Source organism: Pongo pygmaeus, chromosome 13 (genome assembly GCF_028885625.2).
Source record: "Pongo pygmaeus isolate AG05252 chromosome 13, NHGRI_mPonPyg2-v2.0_pri, whole genome shotgun sequence".
In the NCBI taxonomy this organism is placed as follows: Eukaryota; Metazoa; Chordata; class Mammalia; order Primates; family Hominidae; genus Pongo; species Pongo pygmaeus.
Genome location: NC_072386.2, coordinates 78,636,142 through 78,656,292, shown reverse-complemented (window position 1 = coordinate 78,656,292; position 20,151 = coordinate 78,636,142). Strand labels below are relative to the sequence as shown.

At 44.1% G+C, this 20,151-nt stretch overlaps 2 protein-coding genes and 1 long non-coding RNA gene across 8 annotated transcripts in view; 2 read left to right on the top strand and 1 right to left on the bottom strand.

Annotated features, from left to right (window-relative positions):
* SPTLC1 (serine palmitoyltransferase long chain base subunit 1) overlaps positions 1-13,326 on the bottom strand; it is a 77,604-nt gene extending 64,278 nt beyond the window's left edge. For 2 of the 4 annotated variants that reach the window (XR_010123418.1, XR_010123419.1), the window contains exons 1-3: positions 13,122-13,263; positions 10,228-10,335; positions 6,489-6,583 (exon numbers count right to left, since the gene is read on the bottom strand). Coding sequence is in view for 2 of the 4 variants with exons in the window: in XM_054502650.2 (XP_054358625.1) it covers positions 6,489-6,583; positions 10,228-10,335; positions 13,122-13,178 (260 nt within the window). In the remaining 2 variants the exon portion in view is untranslated. Of the gene's footprint in view, positions 1-6,488; positions 6,584-10,227; positions 10,336-13,121 lie in introns of all 4 variants that reach the window. The other 2 variants (XM_054502650.2, XM_054502653.2) reach the window with 1 other exon arrangement.
* Positions 585-7,851, top strand: LOC129044636 (putative UPF0607 protein ENSP00000381514). 3 transcript variants are annotated; one of them, XR_008504723.1, is made up of 3 exons: positions 1,769-4,265; positions 6,898-7,115; positions 7,441-7,851. XR_008504723.1 is itself a non-coding variant. In XM_054502655.1 (2 exons), the coding sequence occupies exons 1-2, from the start codon at positions 1,189-1,191 to the stop codon at positions 3,050-3,052; spliced, it is 1,212 nt and encodes a 403-aa protein (XP_054358630.1). In that variant the 5' UTR covers positions 585-1,188; the 3' UTR covers positions 3,053-4,035. The 3 variants fall into 3 exon arrangements, 2 of the variants coding, with proteins under 2 accessions (XP_054358630.1, XP_054358631.1); XM_054502655.1 differs by lacking the exons at positions 6,898-7,115; positions 7,441-7,851 and adding an exon at positions 585-1,247 and having other exon boundaries at positions 1,900-4,035; XM_054502656.2 differs by lacking the exons at positions 6,898-7,115; positions 7,441-7,851 and having other exon boundaries at positions 1,764-1,788; positions 1,900-4,041.
* LOC134737949 (uncharacterized) lies at positions 13,300-19,481 on the top strand. Its single transcript, XR_010123420.1, has 2 exons — positions 13,300-13,418; positions 14,092-19,481. It is a non-coding gene; the product is annotated as an uncharacterized LOC134737949 (long non-coding RNA).
* Positions 19,482-20,151: the final 670 nt, after the last annotated feature.

Sequence of the window (20,151 nt, the reverse complement as noted above, 5' to 3'; positions counted from 1 at the left end):
ATTCAAACTGAGAAGTCTACATTACTGAAATGATGCTTTACAATCTTTCAAATCACCCTTGAGAAAGCTGAACATCAAAATAGTCAAAAATATTTATATCTACAATGAGTTCTTAATAAACACCCAATACAGAACAATATAAATTAAGGCAAAAAAGTACAAATTTTGTGCACTGACAAGGGATGTGGGGGTAGTATAGCAGGTTCGTGTGTGATCAAAATTTTTATCAACTTTAAACAGTCTATCATAACTATACATTTTTAAATGTAAGCTCCAGAGTAACAGAGAAAAAAATTACACCAGATATGTCAATGAAATAAAGGAATCAAAGCTTATCAGTACAGAAACTCACCAAACCATAAAGCAAACAATAAAAGAAGAAAGAAACAAAAGATCTACAAAACAACCAGAAAACAATTAACAAAATGACAGAAGTTAACTTCTTGCCTTTTAATAATATCTTTGAATATAGATGGTTTCAATTCTCCAATAACAAGATGTAGAGTGGCCAAATGGTTTTTCATACACGTTTGCCTAGTCCAGACACCCAAGAGTATGTCCCTCTCTTGGGCATAAGAAAATCTAGAGTTATACTTAGGGCATCATGTGTGGTGAATAGTTGACCGAGCTGGCATGCTCACAATGACCAAATTATGTTCGTCATATTTTAATCCAATACATTGATCTACTATGAACTTGTAAATAATGTATTTGCTTTCTAGACACATTCCAGGAAGACCAGAGAAACTGACTTTTATCCATATGGAATAATCCACTGGCAAATTTCTTTTAGGACAGACCAAAGCTGATCTAGAACATAATCTTTACATACTTGGATCCTTTCCACTAGACAAGAAAGAACATCTGGGCTGAAAGGCTCCATTAGAAGAGTAATGTGGGATGGTGTTGTGCTGACAACTGGTAGTCCCTGCCCTGTATCTTTGTAGAGGACTGGAGCCCAGAGCATGCCATGGTCAACTTGTACGTTGAAGTGAAGACCTCCTTTGAGGTGTGCATGTGCTTATTACAGATATGCCACAGTGCTAAGTACCCCAGAACTACAGGAAAAAATAAGAATAGATGCTGTATCCATGATCATGAGGCACACAGGACAGAGTGCCAGCTGTGGAATTGCACAGCTCGGGTTCAAAGCCTGGCTGGGCCATGACCATCTGAATGACCTGAGGAATGGTCTCAGGCAAATTTGTAAAAAGAAGTGGAGACCCTGCCTGCCAGGAAAGGATGTGGTAAGGGGCAGCATCCAGTCAGGTCAGGGCACTGCGTCCCCTCTTTGGAAACCTGCGGAGCGAGGCTGGTGGCCCTTGAGGCCACGGCAGCCATGGAGAAGGCGGGCCTGGCTCCAGGCAGCATAGAGGCACTGGAGAGGCCCCGGGGGGAGCCTGGCGGGATCTGGCTGGTCCTGCGCTCTGCTTCCAGGTTCTGGCCCTGTAACCCGGTGGACAGGGCCGGCCAAGACAAGGCCACCAGGTGTCAGCCAGCACCTGGGCCAGGCGCCAGGCGGGAAGGGCTCTGGCATATCAGCCCCGCACCCCCAACAGCCCCACAGGGGGGCCCATCCAGGGCCACACACCTGCCCCCAGGAGCAGGACGTCCCTGAGGCTAGAGTCCAGCTGGACCGGTGGAAGGGTCTCGCCCTTTGCCCTTTGCCTCCTCTTGTAGGCACCCTCGCTGGGCTCCTGCTCACTCCTCCACACCCTGGCTCTGTCACCAGCCCTATGGTGATGTCATAAACTCCCAGGTGCCCAGTGTGCACCCGGCCACAGAGAAGTGGGTGACTTAGGAGTATCCTCTCCGCTTCTGACCCTTAGTTTCGTCTGTGCACAACTCGCTCAAAATGGGCAACTCACTAAGCATATTTTGTTCCTGGTTCCACCACAGGTCCCCGCCACGCCATCGGCAACCTGCTCGTCTTGTCCGTGAGGCCTTCCCAGCTGGCCGGGCTCACCCCGCGGCTCCTGCACCCATGCCTGCCCCGGGAACCTTGGGCCGTTTCCCACTCCTCTTCAACCGTCAGCGATATCTTGGGCCTTCTTTTCCAGTCAGGTGGGACGGCGCCCCTATGAGGCTGTGTCTTATCCCTCGGAACACAGGCACCCCACAGAGGGCCCTGCCTCCTGTGGTCTGGAGCCCCCCCTCGAGGAAGAAACCCGTGCTGTCTGCTCGCAACTCCATGATGTTTGGACACCTCAGCCCTGTGAGGATCCCTCGTCTCAGACGCAAGTTTAACCTCCGACTTCCTTCATTAGATGAGCAGGTGATCCCAGCCAGGCTCCCGAAGACAGAGGTGAGGGCAGAAGAGCCCAAAGAAGCAACAGAGGTGAAAGACCAGGCAGAGACCCAGGGGCAGAAGGACAATAAAAGGGGCCCCTGTAACAATGGGGAAGCAGCCTCCACCTCTAGGCCCCTGGAGACTCAGGGAAACCTCACTTCCTCCTGGTACAATCCCAGGCCCTTGGAGGGAAATGTCCACCTCAAGAGCTTGACAGAAAAGAACCAGACTGACAAGGCCCAGGTGCATGCAGTGAGTTTCTACTCCAAGGGCCATGGAGTCGCCAGTTCACACAGCCCTGCTGGAGGCATCCTTCCCTTTGGGAAGCCTGAGCCAGTTCCAACAGTGCTCCCTGCCCCAGTTCCCGGCTGCTCCCTGTGGCCAGAGAAGGCGGCCTTGAAGGTGCTGGATAAAGACCACCTGCCCAGCTCTCCAGGCTTGCTGATGGTGGGGGAGGACATGCAGCCCAAGGATCCTGCAGCTCTTGCATCAAGTAGGTCTTCTCCACCCAGAGCTGCCGGCCACAGGTCCCGCAGGCCCCGCAAAAGAAAACTGTCAGGGCCACCGCTGCAGCTCCAACCGACCCCTCCCCTGCAACTGAGGTGGGATAGAGACGAGGGGCCCCCACCGGCTAAGCTTCCCTGTCTATCTCCTGAGGCACTGTTGGTGGGTCAGGCTTCCCAAAGAGAAGGACGCCTCCAGCAGGGCAACATGCGTAAGAACATGAGGGTGTTAAGTAGAACATCAAAATCCAGGAGATGAAAACAGCCGCTTGGGAGGAGAAAGAAGACACGGCAGGGCAGGCGTCGTGGCTCATGCCTGTAATCCAGCACTTTGGGAGGCCCAGGCGGGCGATCAGGAGGTCAAGAGATTGAGACCTGAGGAGCATCTCTGCCTGCACTATCTGGGAAGTGAGGAGCGCCTCTGCCCAGCCGCCCCACCGTCTGGGAAGTGAGGAGCGCCTCTGCCCGGCCGCCCCACCGTCTGGGAAGTGAGGAGCGCCTCTGCCCGGCCGCCCCACCATCTGGGAAGTGAGGAGCGCCTCTGCCAGGCCGCCCCACCGTCTGGGAAGTGAGGAGCGCCTCTGCCTGGCCCCCGCCCTGTCTAGGAAGTGACGAGCGCCTCTGCCCGGCCGCCTCACAGTCTGGGAAGTGAGGAGCACCTCTGCCCGGGCCCTGCCCCGTCTGGGCAGTGAGGAGTGCCTCTGCCACGCCGCCGCCCTGTCTGGGAACTGAGGAGCGCCTCTGCCCGGCTGGCCACTGGGAATTGAGGAGGAGCACCGCCTCTGCGCGGCCTCCACCCCATCTGGGAAGTGACGAGCACCTCTGCCCGGCCGCCTCACGGTCTGGGAAGTGACCAGCACCTCTGCCCAGCCGCCTCCGGGTCTGGGAAGTGAGGAGCGCCTCTGCCCAGTCGCTGCCCTGTCTGGGAAGTAAGGAGCGCCTCTGCCTGGCCACCGTCCCATCTGGGAAGTGAGGAACGCTTCTGCCCAGCCGCCGCCCTGTCTGGAAAGTGAGGAGCACCTCTGCCCGGCCCCCTCACCATTTGTAAGGGAGGAGCGCCTCTGCCCAGCCCCTGCACCGTCTGAGAAGTGAGGAGCGCCTCTGCCCGGCCCCCTCACCATCTGGGAAGTGAGGAGCGTCTCTGTCCCGCTGCTGTGCAACCTACCAAGTGTGAAGTGACAGCCTTGTGTGTGATCTTTCTGCCCTCCCCAAGTTTGCATTTTCGACATTAAAGTTTACTTTTTAATTAAAAAAAAGGAGATCGAGATCATTCTGGCCAACATGGTGAAACTCCGTCTCTACTGAAAATACAAAAATTAGGCGGCATGGTGGCTCGTGCCTGTAGTCCCAGCTACTCGGGAGGCTGAGGCAGGAGAATGGTTTGAACCCAGGAGGTGGAGGTTGCAGTGAGCCGAGATCGCACCACTGCACTCCAGCCTGGTGACAGGGCAAGACTCCATCTCAAAAAAAAAGTAAGACATGGCAAACTGCAGTGCCACTCAGCCTGCCCCTGCTGTCTCCACACCTGCTGAGACTCCCTGCCCCCGGCCACCTACACTTCATAGATCCCAGCTCCTCCTCCTATCCCTGACTTGGCCCATGTGGCTGCTGGGCCCCTCACCCTGCCTGTCCCTCCACCTTCTCCCACACCAAGAATTGAGTGAAATTTGATATCCATTAATTCCGAACTCTTCCCTGGCTCTTCCCACTGACCTTGCCCCCATTTTGGGGGTTCCACCTAATGAGAAAGGAGGCTGCCCTCACTCATTTGCAGCTTTAGCACCTCTGACCTCTCACCCTTGCCGCGCACCTCCTAGCCCCGCATCTTTCTCCTTCCAGCCTCCCTTCAGAAGGGAGCCTCCTACACCCGTATGTGTGCATTCCTCTCCTCTTCTTTCCTCCCCCACTCCTCTTTCAGCAACTTTACTATAGAAAACAAAAGACCCAAGTATGCAAGCAATATATACCATGTAAATGGGTAGTGAGATTAAGTATCAGCAAGATACCAAGCCTCCTAAATTAATCCATAAATTCAACACACTTCTAATAAAAAACCTAAATGCATTTTTTTGGTCAAAGATGATCACCTAAACTTAAACTCACAGTGAAGAAGGGTCAAGAATAGCCTAGACAATTTTGAAGAACACAGAGGTAGAAAGACACTCTAATCAACGTTTATTATAAAGCTGTGGTATATATGAATGAGTCTCTGGTATATGGAGATACGAATATATCCAATGAACAAAAATAAAAGCCAGAAATAGACCCTTTAGAAGGGAATCTGGCTTACCAAAGAAGGGAGATTTCCAAGCAGTAGGTAAATACTGGATTATTCAACTAATAATGCTGAGACAACTGACCATGATATGGAAAACAATCAAATTAGACCTTTAGGGTAGGAAACGATTCCCTAAGACTTCAAAAGACCAAACTATAAAAGACTGGTAAGTTTGTGCCGGGTGTGGTGGCTCACGCCTGTAATCCCAGCACTTTGGGAGGCCAAGGCGGGCGGATCACAAAGTCAGGAGATCGAGACCATCCTGGCTAACACGGTGAAACCCCGTCTCTACTAAAAATACAAAAAATTAGCTGGGCATGGCAGCGTGCGCCTGTAGTCCCAGCTACTAGGGAGGCTGAGGCAGGATAATGGCGTGAAACTGGGAGGCGGAGCTTGCAGTGAGCCGAGATTGCGCCACTGCACTCCAGACTGGGCAACAGAGCGAGACTCTGTCTCAAAAAAAAAAGATTGGTAGGTTTGATTTCAGAATATATAAAACTTTTATAAGACTAAAGAGATCTACAGAAGTAAAGAATAGAAGCTCCTCTTTGATCAGATCAGAATCAGAACAATAATACTCAGGAAAATATCTTGTATCACATTTTAAAATAAACTAAATATTTTTATGGCAACAGGCATATATGGTAAAATTATAAATATAAGCAAAGAAAAGACAATCACCAACTTCAAGACAGTGGTTATCTGTATGAGAGGCAAGACTAAGTGACGGATGTGAAGGAATTTCTTAAGATGCATTTGTAATATTGTATTTACCTGTAAAAGTAAGTTTGAATTAAAAATAGCAAAATGTTAACACCAATTAATTCTGGGTGGTAGGTACATAGGTGTCTGATATCAACTTTCTGTATTCTTAATGTATTTCTTAATTAATGAAAATACATACAATATAGCAAAGATAGCCAAGAGAACGAAAAGTGAAAAATAGATGAGACACTGGAAGTGAGGAGGAAAGAGGCATAAGTGAGCAGAAGCTCCATAATTCATATTGTGGGGATCAACAGGTGTTGTCTGTAGTTAATGAATCAACAAATGGTAGTTAAGCATACTACAGTATCTAGAATTATGAGGGTAACGTGCGACAGATTTAAAATCAGAAAATAACCAGATGGGTAAAAAGCAGGAGTCTGTTGCTTAAGTGTTCGACCATTTGAAATATTAACACGTGTGCATTCTTGGAGAAAAGGGCAAACATTAATGCTTAAATTGGAGATTTAAAAAAATGCCTGTATCATCCCTAGAATAAATTTTTTAAAATCAGGAGCTAAAGCTGTTACTCCTGGGAACTTCAAAATGTTTTGTTTCAGATTAAAAAGGACTACTACATATAAAGCACTATAGACTGCAGGTTACTACAAGAAGCCAAATACAAGTACTTCAGGTAGCAAAATCAATTTACCCTGAAACGATGTTGTAGTTGAGAGCAGGATGGTCTTTTGGGACAAGAGGAACAAGAGGTTCTGGTTGCCACTCTTCAATCAGTTCTTCTTTTTCCTACAGGAGAAAAAGAATTAAAATACAGTGCAGTGCTAATATTATCAATTATTAGTGTCTCTGCAACTTCAGTATTTCTTATTATTCTAATTCTACTAACTATTCTCAAGTTCGCTGTCGCTCTTATTCAAGCTTATGTCTTCACACTATTAGTAAGTCTCTGTTTGCATAATACATAATGACCCACCAGACACATGCCTACCATATAGTTGTACCTAGCCCTTGACAACTAACAGGAGCTCTCTCGGCTCTCCTAATAACATCAGGCCTAACCATAGGATTTCACTTTAATCCTACCACTCTTTTAACTTTAGGCCTACTAACCAACACACTGACTATGTATCAATGATGACGTGATATTGTCCGAGAAAGTACATTCCAAGGTCACCACACAGCAATTGTTCAAAAAGGCCTCCGATATGGGATGCTCCTATTATCTCAGAAGTATTCTTCTTCGCCGGTTTTTTCTGGGCATTCTATCACTCCAGTTTAGCACCAACCCCAGAATTAGGAGGACATTGACCCCCAACAGGTATTCTTCCCCTGAACCCTTTAGAAGTACCTCTCCTAAATACGTCTGTATTACTTGCATCAGGAGTTTCAATTACTTGAGACCATCACAGTCTAACAGAAGGTAACCAAAAACAAACAATTCAAGCACTACTTACCACAATCCTCTTAGGAGTCTATTTCACCCTTCCACAAATCTCAGAATATTTCGAGGCCCCCTTTATTATCTCTGATGGAATCTACAGCTCAACATCCTTTATAGCCACAGGCTTTCATAGACTTCATGTTATTATTGGATCAACAATTCTCACCATCTGCCTTCTCTGCCAATTAAAATTTCATTTTAGGCCAGGCATGGTGGCTCATCCCTGTAATCCCAGCACTTTGGGAGGCCAAGGTGGGCAGATCACCTGAGGTCGGGAGTTCGAGACCAGCCTGACCAACATGGAGAAACCCTGTCTCTACTAAAAATACAAAATTTGTTGGGCGTGGTGGCACATGCCTATAATCCCAGCTACTTGGGAAGGCTGAGGCAGGAGAATCGCTTGAACCTGGGAGGCGGAGGCTGCGGTGAGGCGAGATTGCGCCATTGCACTCCAGCCTGGGCAACAAGAGCGAAACTCTGTCTCAAAAAAAAAAAAAAAATTCATTTTACATCCAACCACCATTTTGGCTTTGAAGACGCCACCTGATATTGACACTTTGTAGATGTCGTATGACCATTCCCATGTGTCTCTATCTACTGGTGAGGGTCCTACTACTCTTTTAGTATAAGCAGTACCACTGACTTCCAATCAACTAGTTTCAACAAAGTCTGAAAAAGAGTAACTAACCTAGCACTAGCCCTAATAACTGACACTTTATTAACTCTATTATTAGTAGTAATTACATTTTGACTTGCATAACTTAATAATACTTATATAGAAAAATCCAGCCCTTATGAATGTAGATTTGATCCATTAACCTCTACCCACCTCCTCTTCTCCATAAAATTCTTTCTAGTAGCCATCACGTTTCTCCTATTCGATTAGAAATTGCCCTATTCCTAGCCCTGCCATGAGCCCTTCAAACAAACAACCTTATACTAATCATCAGTACAGCCCTTCTACTAATTACCATTCTAATCCTAGACCTAATTTATGAATGAACCCAAAAAGGATTCGATTGAGTTGAATTGGTAAATAGTTTAAATTAAATGATTTCGACTCATTAGATTATGATAGACCATATTTACCAAATGCCATTTATTTATATTAACATTATATTAGCATATACCATAGCATTGCTGGGAGTACTAATCTATCGATCCCACCTAATACCATCTCTATTATGCCTAGAAGGCGTCATACTATCAATATTTATCATAAATACGCTCATAACTTTAAACATGCATTTCACTCTAGGATTCATAATACCCATTATCCTCTTAGTATTTGCTGCCTGCAAAGCTGCAGTAGGCCTTGCTTTCGTAGTCTCGATCTCCAACGCATACGGCCTAGACTATGTACAAAATCAAAATTTACTCCAATGCCAAAAATTATTATTCCAACAATTATACGGTTACAATATAACTCTCCAAAAACTCTATAGTCTGAATATAGCTACTCATAGCCTATTCATCAGCCTCATTACCCTATTTTTTAATCAACCAAACAATAATTCATCTAACTTCTCATTAACTTTTTCTTCTGACCCATTAACATCACCTCTTCTAATCCAAACAGCCTGACTACTACCTCTTATAATCCTAGCAGGCCAACATCACCTGTCTAATGAATCACCCCTATGGAAAAAAAACTCCATATATCCAAATTAATTTTCCTACAAATTTTTTAAATTACAGCATTTACAGCCACAGAACTAGTCATACTTTACATTCTTTTCGAAGCTACACTCATCCCTACCCTAATCATTATTACCTGCTGAGGTAACCAACCAGAATGCCTAATGCAAGCTCATACTTACACACTAGTAGGATCCCTTCCCTTACTTATTACACTCATCCACACCCGAAATAGCTCAGGTTCACTAAATATCCTAATAATAATGTTTACTAATCAAGAACTATTAAACTTCTGATCTAACAACCTTATATGACTAGCATGTATTACGGCTTTTATAGTAAAAATATCCCTATATGGACTTCACCTATGACTCCCTAAGGCCCACATAGAAGCCTCTATTGCCAGCTCAATAGTACTTACAGCAGTACTACTAAAACTAGGCGGCTACGGTATCATATGACTTACCCTCATCCTCAGCCCCCTAATAGAATATATATCCTACCCCTTCCTCATACTATCCTTATGAGGAATAGTTATAACAAGCTCTATTTGTCTAAGACAAACTGATTTAAAATCACTTATCGCTTATTCCTCTGTAAGCCACATAGCACTTGTTATTATAGCTATCCTTATTCAAACCCCCTGAAGCTTTTCAGGTGCAGTCACTTTACTTCAACTTCGGCAATATCAAAATTGTCTCTTGCAATGCAAAAGTCACAGTGAATACACTGCTAGAAATACCATGTCTAGTTGTGGCTAGAATAAAAACAGAATCACTTGTGAGTTTTGTGCACTTACCACCCTCACCTCTTTCCTTATCACTAGAGCTAGAGGCTCTTTTCCATGCAGTTTCATGGGTGACTTTTTATGAAAATTTAACTTCTATGCTCAGAATTTTTTTTTCTTTACCATACACAACACATCAAAATTCGATTTGAGGTGGTTATGAGTAGGATTCTTTTCTACTCTGACTCTCCTTTAAGAAGACCACAGGGGAAACTTTATCCTACACTTCAGAAATGGTTGTGCTATTCTGCAGCAACTCACACAACACTCATATGAATATTCAAACTCCAGTAGTTGCCCATGCTTCCCTCTAACCATCTATTTGCAAGACTGCTGTTTACTCCTAGCAAGTGTCCAAGACCATAATATGGTCTTCATTGGGTACTGACTTTATTTCTAGATTTCCCCATATTTTGCCTACCCTAATATTTCATTCCCCTTGATTTCCTTACATTACAGAAAATGCTTTAACACACATAGTTGAGCCACCACAAATCCTTTCTGGAAAGACATAGCAACTATAATCACATATCCAATAATTAAAACAGAGATTTAATTTCATACCTTGACTGTAAGATCAGATCGTTCTTGTAATTTGTAAGTCTTAGAGAAAAGAAGTCTGATTATCCAGAGTATCAGAATCCCTTCCAAAATAAGATGGTAAGCAGGAGCCTAAGAGTGAGTCAAAAACAAATAAGAAATGAAACATACACTTCTAACACCTGCACATAAAATTTACTACACCTGCATATACTGCCTTCTATGACTTTTAGCCTATTCTTAACAATTTACTTTCGAAGCTCCCTTAATTTCTATTCATTCCTTTCCCCATTTCTAATAGCAGGCAATTTCTCCCTCACATGAAAAACCCCTAATATTTTTAGCTTTTAAAACTTCTTTGGGAATAAAAATTAAAATTAAAAAAATAACATCTAGGCCGGGCACGGTGGCTCATACTTGTAATCCCAGCACTTTGGGAGGCCGAGGTGGGCAGATCACCTGAGGTCGGGAGTTTGAGACCAGCCTGACCAACATGGAGAAACCCCGTCTCTATTAAAAACACAAAATTAGCCGGGTGTGTTGGCGCATACCTGTAATCCCAGCTACTTGGGAGGCTGAGGCAGGAGAATCGCTTGAACCCAGGAGGTGGAGGTTGTGGTGAGCCAAGATCACACCATTGCACTCCAGCCTGGGCAACAGGAGCAAAACTACGTCTCAAATAAATAAATAAATAAAATCTAACACAGAATCCCAATATTTAAAACAATATCAACTATCGGATTATTTAATTTCAGTGGTTATTTCTTTTTTGGATACACTATACAAGACTACTCAAATTCTACATTCAACTTGCATAGGATTTGGGAGTAAGAAGTTTATCTTTATGATGAATTTTAAAATTTGCTCATCCCCCTAAATACAATTCATTTACAAATAAGTCTAAATACCCTTTTAGTTTTCTCAATAGTTGGATTCCAGCAAGCAAACATCTGCCCGAGCCACTAGTTAAGAGCCCACTCCAAAAAGAAATCGCCCTAAGTTGAGAAACTATTTGTCTAGTGAATTAATAAAAATCACAAACACCACTTCTTTTCCTTCCCAGGAAATGTTACATACAGGAGTTCCCCCAAGTCTCACTGCTGGACAGTTTCGGGGAATGAGAAGTTACACTACTGTCAGTCTTCAAAAAGGGAGCAAACAACATTTAACAGAAAATAATCCATTTCTTTAAAAAATCATTTATAACAAAGATCATTCAATTTTAGTGGCTCATTTTAGGTCACTATAATTAACCTAATACTGGTTATCACTTAATACTGGGCATCACTTAATACATGAGTGCAAGATAGAGCCACATCTGCTGTCTCTGCTACGTTTCAAGATAAAATTCCCAGTATGTCCTGCAATGGAAGACACTGTCATTACCCCTACCAGTAGATGGTGATATTAAGTTTGGTGATACTAAATCATCAAAAGTAACGTGAAATTCACTTGAAATGAAAGTAAGCTCTATGAGCACAGGGACTTCTGCCTATTTGTTCACCGCACTATCCCTAGCATCTAGATCTGTGTGGTCCAATGTGGACAGTCACTAAGTTACATGTGGCTATTTAAGTTAAATTAAAAATTCAGTTGCAGCTGGGTGTGGTAGCTCATGCCTGTAATCCCAGCACTTTGGGAGGCCAAAGCAGGAGGATTGCTTGAGGCCAGGAGTTCGAGGCCAGGCTGGGCAACATAGCAAGTCCTCCGTCTCTATTAAAAAAATAAAAAAAATTAGTTGGGCGTGGTGGTATGTGGTCCCAGCTACTCGGGAGTCTGAGGCGGGAGGATCGCTTGAGTCTGGGAGGTCAAGGCAGCAGTGAGCTGATCGCACCATTGCCCTCTAGCCTGGGCGACAGAGTGAAACCCTGTCTTTAAAAAATAAAATAAAATAAAATAAAATAAGTTCTTCAGTGCCCAATAAATAGCTCTGCAAGACAGCACGAGGAATCTCAGTTATTAAATGAATGAACACTAAGGCTGACATTCTGGTTTATTATCTTATGTATCTGAAATAACTAGGCTTCAAAAAACTCTTAACTATTCTTCCTTTAAAAGTCTACGGCCAGGTGCAGTGGCTCACGCCTGTAATCCCAGCACTTTGGGAGGCCGAGGCGGGCGGATCACCTGAGGTCGGGAGTTCGAGACCAGCCTGACCAACATGCAGAAACCCCGTCTCTACTAAAAATACAGAATTAGCCGGGTATAGTGGCACATGCCTGTAATCTCAGCTACTTGGGAAGTTGAAGCAGGAGAATCGCTTAAACCCGGGAGGCGGAGGTTGTAGTGAGCCGAGATCACGCCCTTGCACTCCAGCTTGAGCAACAAGAGCGAAACTCCGTCTCAAAAAAAAAAAAAAAAAAACCAAAAATAAAAATCGACTAAACTAGTTGTATCTTTATAAGATAGAAAACTGATATACGCAGAAGAATGACAAACTATTTCTTATTCACAAATCCTAAATCACTCGGTTTTTCGACAAAAACAGACAAACTCCAATTTATTACAATTTTATTCCCCAACGAACTGTACCGTAGTTCCAAAGAACTGACTTCCTTAGGACCTTCCCAGACGAAGGTTTTCCACTCATTTTCACCACTCCGTTTTATCGTCCGTCTAAACTCTGGTTTTTGCAGACCTGTCTCCTGGGTCCCCTTACACGTGTTCCTTTCCGGAGCCTCCAGGGGACCCGGAGCATAAGAACTCGAACCGAGACCCTCGGTCCCAGCCCCCGCCCGTTCCTCCCTACACTCAACCGCTGGGACTAGAAGCTCCCGGCAGTCCTTCCAGCAAGAGACGCCGAGTCTGGGCGTGACCGAGCCAGTCCCGCCGAGGTCTCAGGCCACAAATCCACACGCGCCCTCCCACCCTCCCCAGGCCCGGGTGTGGTCGCGGACCGCTCATGGCGCGGAGCCCACCTCGTAGAGCGCCTGTACCATCTCCACCAGGACCCACTGCTCCGTGGCGGTCGCCATAGTTAGCCGCTTCCTTCCGGAAGGCGGGTCACAAACACGTCCTAAAAGTGCGCGTCGCTGCTCAGTGTCGTTGTCACCTCCGCAGAGGGCGGGGCGGCGGAGCGCTGGGCACCGCCTACTCGCACTTGCGCACTGGTTGACGGGAGACTGGACGGCGTCGGGTGGGATGCCGCAGTTTTTCCAGGAATTGTTTACCTTGTGTCCATTACCCTCCCTGCTGGATTCAGGATGGAGAAAGTGGTAATGAGCGGGCCTTACACTTGGTCATCAGCTGGGCGCAGAGAGTTAAAATGATTGCAATACGTTTACTTTTTTTGTTTTTTTGAGACGGAGTTTCGCTTTTGTTGCCCAGGCTGGAGTGCAATGGCGCGATCTCGGCTCACCGCAACATCCGCCTCCCGGGTTCAAGCGATTCTCCTGCCTCAGCCTCCCGAGTAGCTGGGATTACAGGCGTGCGCCACCACGCCTGGCTAATGTTGTATTTTTAGTAGAGACGGGGTTTCTCCATGTTGGTCAGGCTGGTCTCAAACTCCCGACCTCAGGTGATCCGCCTGCCTCGGCCTCCCAAAGTGCTGGGATTGCTGGGATTAGAGGCGTGAGCCACCGCGCCTGGCCAATACGTTTACGTTTAGTAGCATAAGTAATCTAGGACTGCATTATCATTAAGAAATGCATAATTATACACAAAAATAGCCAACCCATATAGCACTGCCTGTTTGTCAGACATAGGCCAAGGCTTTGCAGGTGTTAAATCATATAGCGGTTTGGTGCAGAACCTTTTAGAGCCTTCCAATGCATATGCAAACAGTATGCACGTGCACATACTTAATTGGATTGGATTTCTTAAATATAATTGAGATCACAGGGACGATACTTTTCTACAACTTAACTTTTTTCTTATGTTTTTTTCTAGCATTTTTTTTCCTAACAGCTCTTATATTTAATGGCTGAAGACTTTTCATGGAATAATTTATGTATATTCATCGTTCCATTTTATTTAAACGTTTCCCTATTGGTGAATACTTACGTTGTTCCCACCTTTCCCCTATTACAAATAATGCTGCCATAAATGTCGATGTTCCTTGTGTGTATATCTTTCTGTGCATGTTGGAGTTTTTCTGACCAGTTTCTTCAACATGGGATATATCTAAAGACTATGCACGTTATTAATTTTGATAAGTACTGCCAAAATGGCTCAACCAATTAAAATAATTTGGAAGTTTTTCCATGCTCTAGTGCATGATGGATATTATCAATCTTTTAAAAAAATTTGCCAGTTTAATGGAGATAAAAGGATGCCTCACTAACCTTTATTATTGATGCTTCTGGTTACTCATGAGGTTGTGCAGCTTCTTATATGTTTATTGGCATTTATAGACTATGAATCGCCAATTCATATTCTTAATCCATTTTCTATTGGTTATTTTTGCTTTCTTATGGATTTGTAGGAACTCTATACATTCTGAATATATTGTTTCATATGTGAAAAATATTGTTGCTCAGTTTCCGCCTAGTTGTTTCTGCTCTTTCATCATACTTTAATTTTAAATTTTATGTAGTGCTTCAGTCTGTTCTTTTTTTGCCTCTGGATCTGCATATTGCTTAGAAAGGCCTTCTTCACCACATCTATGGTTTCCAACCATTCTTGGAGCAGTTTGTTGTTATTTGCAATTAGCTCTTTACTCTGGAAACTATATTTTTGTATAATGAGAGTTAAGGGACTTAATTATGTTTTTTTCTAAAGGAATAACGATTTTTTGAGTGCCGTTTATTTGAGTAACCCTGACTTTCCCCAGTATTCTGAAATGGTACCAGTGCTATTGATACAGGACCTAAAAAGAAATTTAGGCAGATAGTGTAAGAGAGTCCTCAGCAGAGCTTCTTTCTGAACAAAAAGCACTCCCAAAATTATTTCTGTTTTGACAAAGAGCAGCCTGAAAAATTGAGCTACAAACATAGATAAGCAAGCTGACAGTGCACGGGAGAATGCTGGCAGTTGTGCCAATAGAAAAGGACTACCTGGAAGCCAGGTATGTTCAATATGGAGACTCCATCTTCCATTTTCTTTGTCACCACGTGTACAGTGAAGGAACAGGCAACATGGCATCAGCCAGGTAGAGAAGCCGTCTGCATAATAAAATATTAGGGTAGGAAGGCCAGCTTCTTCATGCACTATGCAAATGGCACACCTGGTCCAACCAATCTTTCATTCCCTATGTAAATCAAACACTGCTTCCTCAAGCTCATCTATAAAACCCTGTGCATTTCATCGCAGAACTGGCAACCCATTTTCTCTGGGACCCCTTTCTCTGCACAGAGAGCTCTTGTCTTTGGTTTGCCTGTTAAACTTCTGCTCTTAACCTCACTATGGTGTGTCGCGTCCTAGTTTTCCGTGGCTGTGGGACAATGAACCTCAGGTATTACCCCAGATAATGATGCCGCTACACTATGTGCTACATTTCCACATAAGCTGGCGATATGGAGCCCATGTCAGTGCTCTGTCCACAGTCCTGTGCTTGCGTGCATTTCCTCCCCCAGGTGCTTTCCTTCCAGCAGCCACGCCTGCATTTCTCAGAGGACCCCCTTGAAGGCTTCCATTCCCACGTTTCCTGCTCTCCTGGAGAGTTGGAAGTATCTGAGAATGTATCTTCTCCTGAGCAGTACTTACCAGTGTGGATTACTGATGGTAGCTGGAATATAAATATTGCAGCTTCCTTGCCCCACTTAGCAAGACAACTCTGAGGGGTGAACTTCACCATTCTCTCTGCAATTCTGAGTCAATGGTACTATCTGCGAATTCTTTTACATACTCATCAAAAGGCATATCTTTGTGGCAGCTTCTATAAGAGAATGCAGCTGCCATGTAGAAAGATCACGTGAGAACCACATAGAAGGGGGAAGAGATGACTAAGGGGCCCCAGCTGCCCCAGCCCCTGGCTGTTTGAGTCTTACTAGTCCAGGTACCAGACGTGTGAGAGATGAAACCTTCAAGGTGGCTCCAGTTCCAGCCACCATCTGGTTACCACCACTGAGAAACCCTGAGTGAGGTATGCCTATCTAAGCCCAGATGACATCCAAATGTGTGGGCAAAAATAAACGATTGTTATTGTTCTAAGCCACTGTTTTGGGATTGTTATATTTTGGGATAACTGGAAGGAATACACCGTGGGACTTTGTTTGATTTGGAACTTTAGCTTGGCCTCTGTATCAGTTTCCTAGGGCTGCTGTAACACACGATCACAAACTGGATGCCTTGAAACAGCAGAAATTTATTCTCTCACATTTCTGGAGGCCAGATGTACAAAATTAAGGTGTTGACAGGGCTATACTCCCTCCAAAGGCTCTGGGGGAGAAGACTTTTTTTGCCTCTTCCAGTGACAGCCTTAACTTAGTTACATCTGTAAAAAACCTTTTTCCAAATAGGCCATGTTCCCAGGTTCTAATCCCTGATTCGAATGTTAACATGTCTTTTTGGGCTCTACCATTTAACCTACTATAGTCCAACCTCTGGCCTTCCAAATTCACATCTGCCTCATGTGCAAAATACATTCATTCCATCTCAACATCTCCAAAAGTCCTAACTCTCACTAAATGTCATAAAAATTAATTCAAAGAGTCTCAAATATTCACATATAAATAATCTAATACTCAGGTGTAGGTGAGTCTATGGGTATGAGCTATGCAAGGGCAAAATTCCTCTGCATCTATTGACTAGTGAGACTAGAAAACAAGTTACCTGCTTCCAAAACACAAAGGTGGGCCATGTATATGATAGACAATCTCACTGCAAAGCAGAGAAAATAGAAGGAATAAAAGGGTCATCAATCCCAAGCAAGTTAGAAATCCAACAAGGCAAAGTCATTTGGTTTCAAGGTCTGGGAATAATCCTCTGTGGCTTGAAGCTGTGTCTTTTGGGCTCATGGCTTCATAGGCCTCTTTGCTCATGGCAACTTGGTAGGTCTCTGCTCTTGAACATTCAGCCTCTACCCCTGTGCCCAAGACCCTGTCCTCATAGTCATTCTTCCTTTTTCTTGAAAGGCAGCACATGCTGATACCTGAGTAGTTCTATCAGTCCTCTTCTTGCCTGAAGAACTGTGCATATCTGACAGCCTCTCTTTCACTTTGTCCTGTCTCAGCCACTTCAGGCCAAGCTGACAGTGTTTCTTCTGGTACAACCTTCTCAAGAACTTTTGAGGCTCCCATGTATGTCACAGGGATCCATGCCATTAGATAAAAGAACCCCCACAGATCTTTCCTGGATAACGCTGGATCTATCCTTGGATCTGTGAGATAATTGAGGGATCCATCAGTTGTAGAGCAGATCTCTTCAGCACAATATTGTCTAGGCACACCCTTGGCCCTCTATCCAGAGTACACTTTCCCAACAGTGAGTTTCCCAATTTTAGCATCTTTTGCAATCTGAATAGGCCAAGAAGCTCCCAATTATCAAGTGTTGTTTCTTTTTGCTTAACAGCTCCTTCCTCAATTTACTTCTTTCCTTTTGTGTTTCATTACAAACAGCATGAAGAAACCAGGCTGCACCTTCGACACTTTGCTTAGAAATCTCCTCAGCTAAATATCCAAGTTCATTGCCTACAAATTCTGCTCTCCACCTAAGGACACAATTCATCCAAGTTCTTTGCCACTGTGTCACAAGGATCACTTTGCCTTCAGTTTCCAATAACATGTTCCTCATTTCCTTCTTAGCCTTCAACATAAACCACCTTTAACATCTATATTTCTACTAACACTCTGCTCATGATGAGATGTACATTTCTAAGATGATGGAAGAATTCTCTACCATGCTCTTCACTTCCTTCTGTTTCCTCACCAGAATTGCCTTTAAAATCCATAACTCCACTGTCTCTTCAAGAAAGTCTATGACTTTTCTCTCAAGTACCTCAAAAACCATCCAACCTCTATTTATTACTCAGTTCCAAAGTCACTTCCACAATTTGAGGTATTTATTAAAGTAGCACCCACTTCCTGGTACCAAAATCTGTATTAGTTTTCTAGGGCTGCCATAACAAATGCCACAAACTATGTGGCTTAAAACAGACAAAATTTTTTTCTCCAAAGTCTGGAGATCAGAAGTCCAACATCATGGTATTGACAGAGCCACTCTCTTTCTGAAGGCTCTAGGAGAGAATCATTCTTTCCCCTTCCAGGTCCTGGTGGCTCCAGGAATTCTTGGCTTGTGGCAGCATCACTGTAATTTCTACCTTAATCTTTTCATGGCCATCTCTTCCTGTATGTGTCTCTCCTCTGTGTCTCTTATAAAGTCACTTCTCATTAGATTTAGGGCCCACCTGGGTAATTCAGGATGATCTCATCTTGAGATCCTTCATTACATCTGTTAGGACCCTTTCACCAAATAAGGTCATATTGACATGTTCTGGGGTATAATAGGGCTCTCCAGGGAAACAGGATAAATAAAACATATATAGATCTCTACATAAGAGGAGATTTATTATGATTGGCTTGGCCGGGCACAGTGGCTCATGCCTGTAATCCCAGCACTTTGGGAGGCTGAGGCGGGTGGATCACCTGAGGTCAGGAGTTCAAGACCAGCCTAGCCAACATAGTGAAACCCCGTCTCTACTTAAAATACAAAAAATTAGCTGGGTGTGGTGGTACGCACTGGTAATCCCAGCTACTTGGGAGGCTAAGGCAGCAGAATCGCTTGAACCCGGGAGGCGGAGATTGTGGTGAGCCGAGATCACGCCACTGCACTCCAGACTGGGGGACAAGAGCGAGACTTCGTCTCAAAAAAAAAAAAAAAGGCTCACATGATTATGGAAGTTGAGAAGTCACACAATCTGCCATCTGCAAATTGAAGAACCAGGAATGTCAGTGGTGTAATTCAGTCCTCATCCAAAGGTTTAAGAACCAGGAGCACCAAAGTCCAGGGGCAGGAGAATATGGATGTCCCAGCTTACACAGAATGAAATGTACCCTTCCTCTGCTTTTTTGTTCTACTCAAACTTCCCATGGATTGAATCACGCCCACCCACATTAGTGAAGGCAATCTGCTTTATTTAGTCTATGAATGCAAATGCTAATCTCTTCTGGAAACACCCTTACAGACGCAAGCAGAAATAAATTTTACCAGCTATGTGAGAATCCCTTAGCCCAGTCAAGTTGACACCTAAAACTAACCATCACATGGAGATTAGGACATAGGCATGCCTTTTTGAGATCCACCATTCAACTCACTCCAGTGGCCTTCCCTTCCTCATCCCAACTCCCCTCTTTTACCATTTTTTCTTGAGAATGCTCACTAATAAATTACTTTTACACAAATCCTTGTTTTGTGGTCTACTTCTGGGGAAACAAACCTAATAGGATTTATATCTGGAGTCTATATTTGATTCCATTAGTCTATTTGTGTGTACCATACCAATACAATATTGCTTTAAAAATTTATTCTGAGATATTCTTAGATTCATATGCAGTTGTAAGAAATAATTCAGAAATAGCACATGTACTCTTTACCTTCAATGTCATCAATATCCAGTTTTCCCCAGTGTTAACATCTTGCAAAACTATAGTACAATATCACAACCAGGATATTGACATTGACACAGTCAAGATACAGAATCATTCATTTACCACAAGGATCTCTCATGTTGTCTTTTTACCACGACACTCAGTTCCCTTCCTCTCCCCTGCCTTTATTCGTTGGCCCCTGTCATCCACTAACCTTCTCTTCATTTCTATAGTTTTGGGTTTCTAGAATGTTATGTAAATGGAATCATACAGTAGGAGACCTTTTGGGATTAACTTTTTTCATTGAGCATAATTCCCTACAGATTCATCCAGGAAGCTGCATGGAATACTAGTTTGTTCCTTTTGATGGCCATGTGGCATTCCATAGTGTGAGTGTACCACAGTTTGTTTAGTTATTCACACGCTGAAGGACATTTGGGTAGTTTGCAGTTTTAGGCTTTCATGAATAAAAGATGCTATCAAC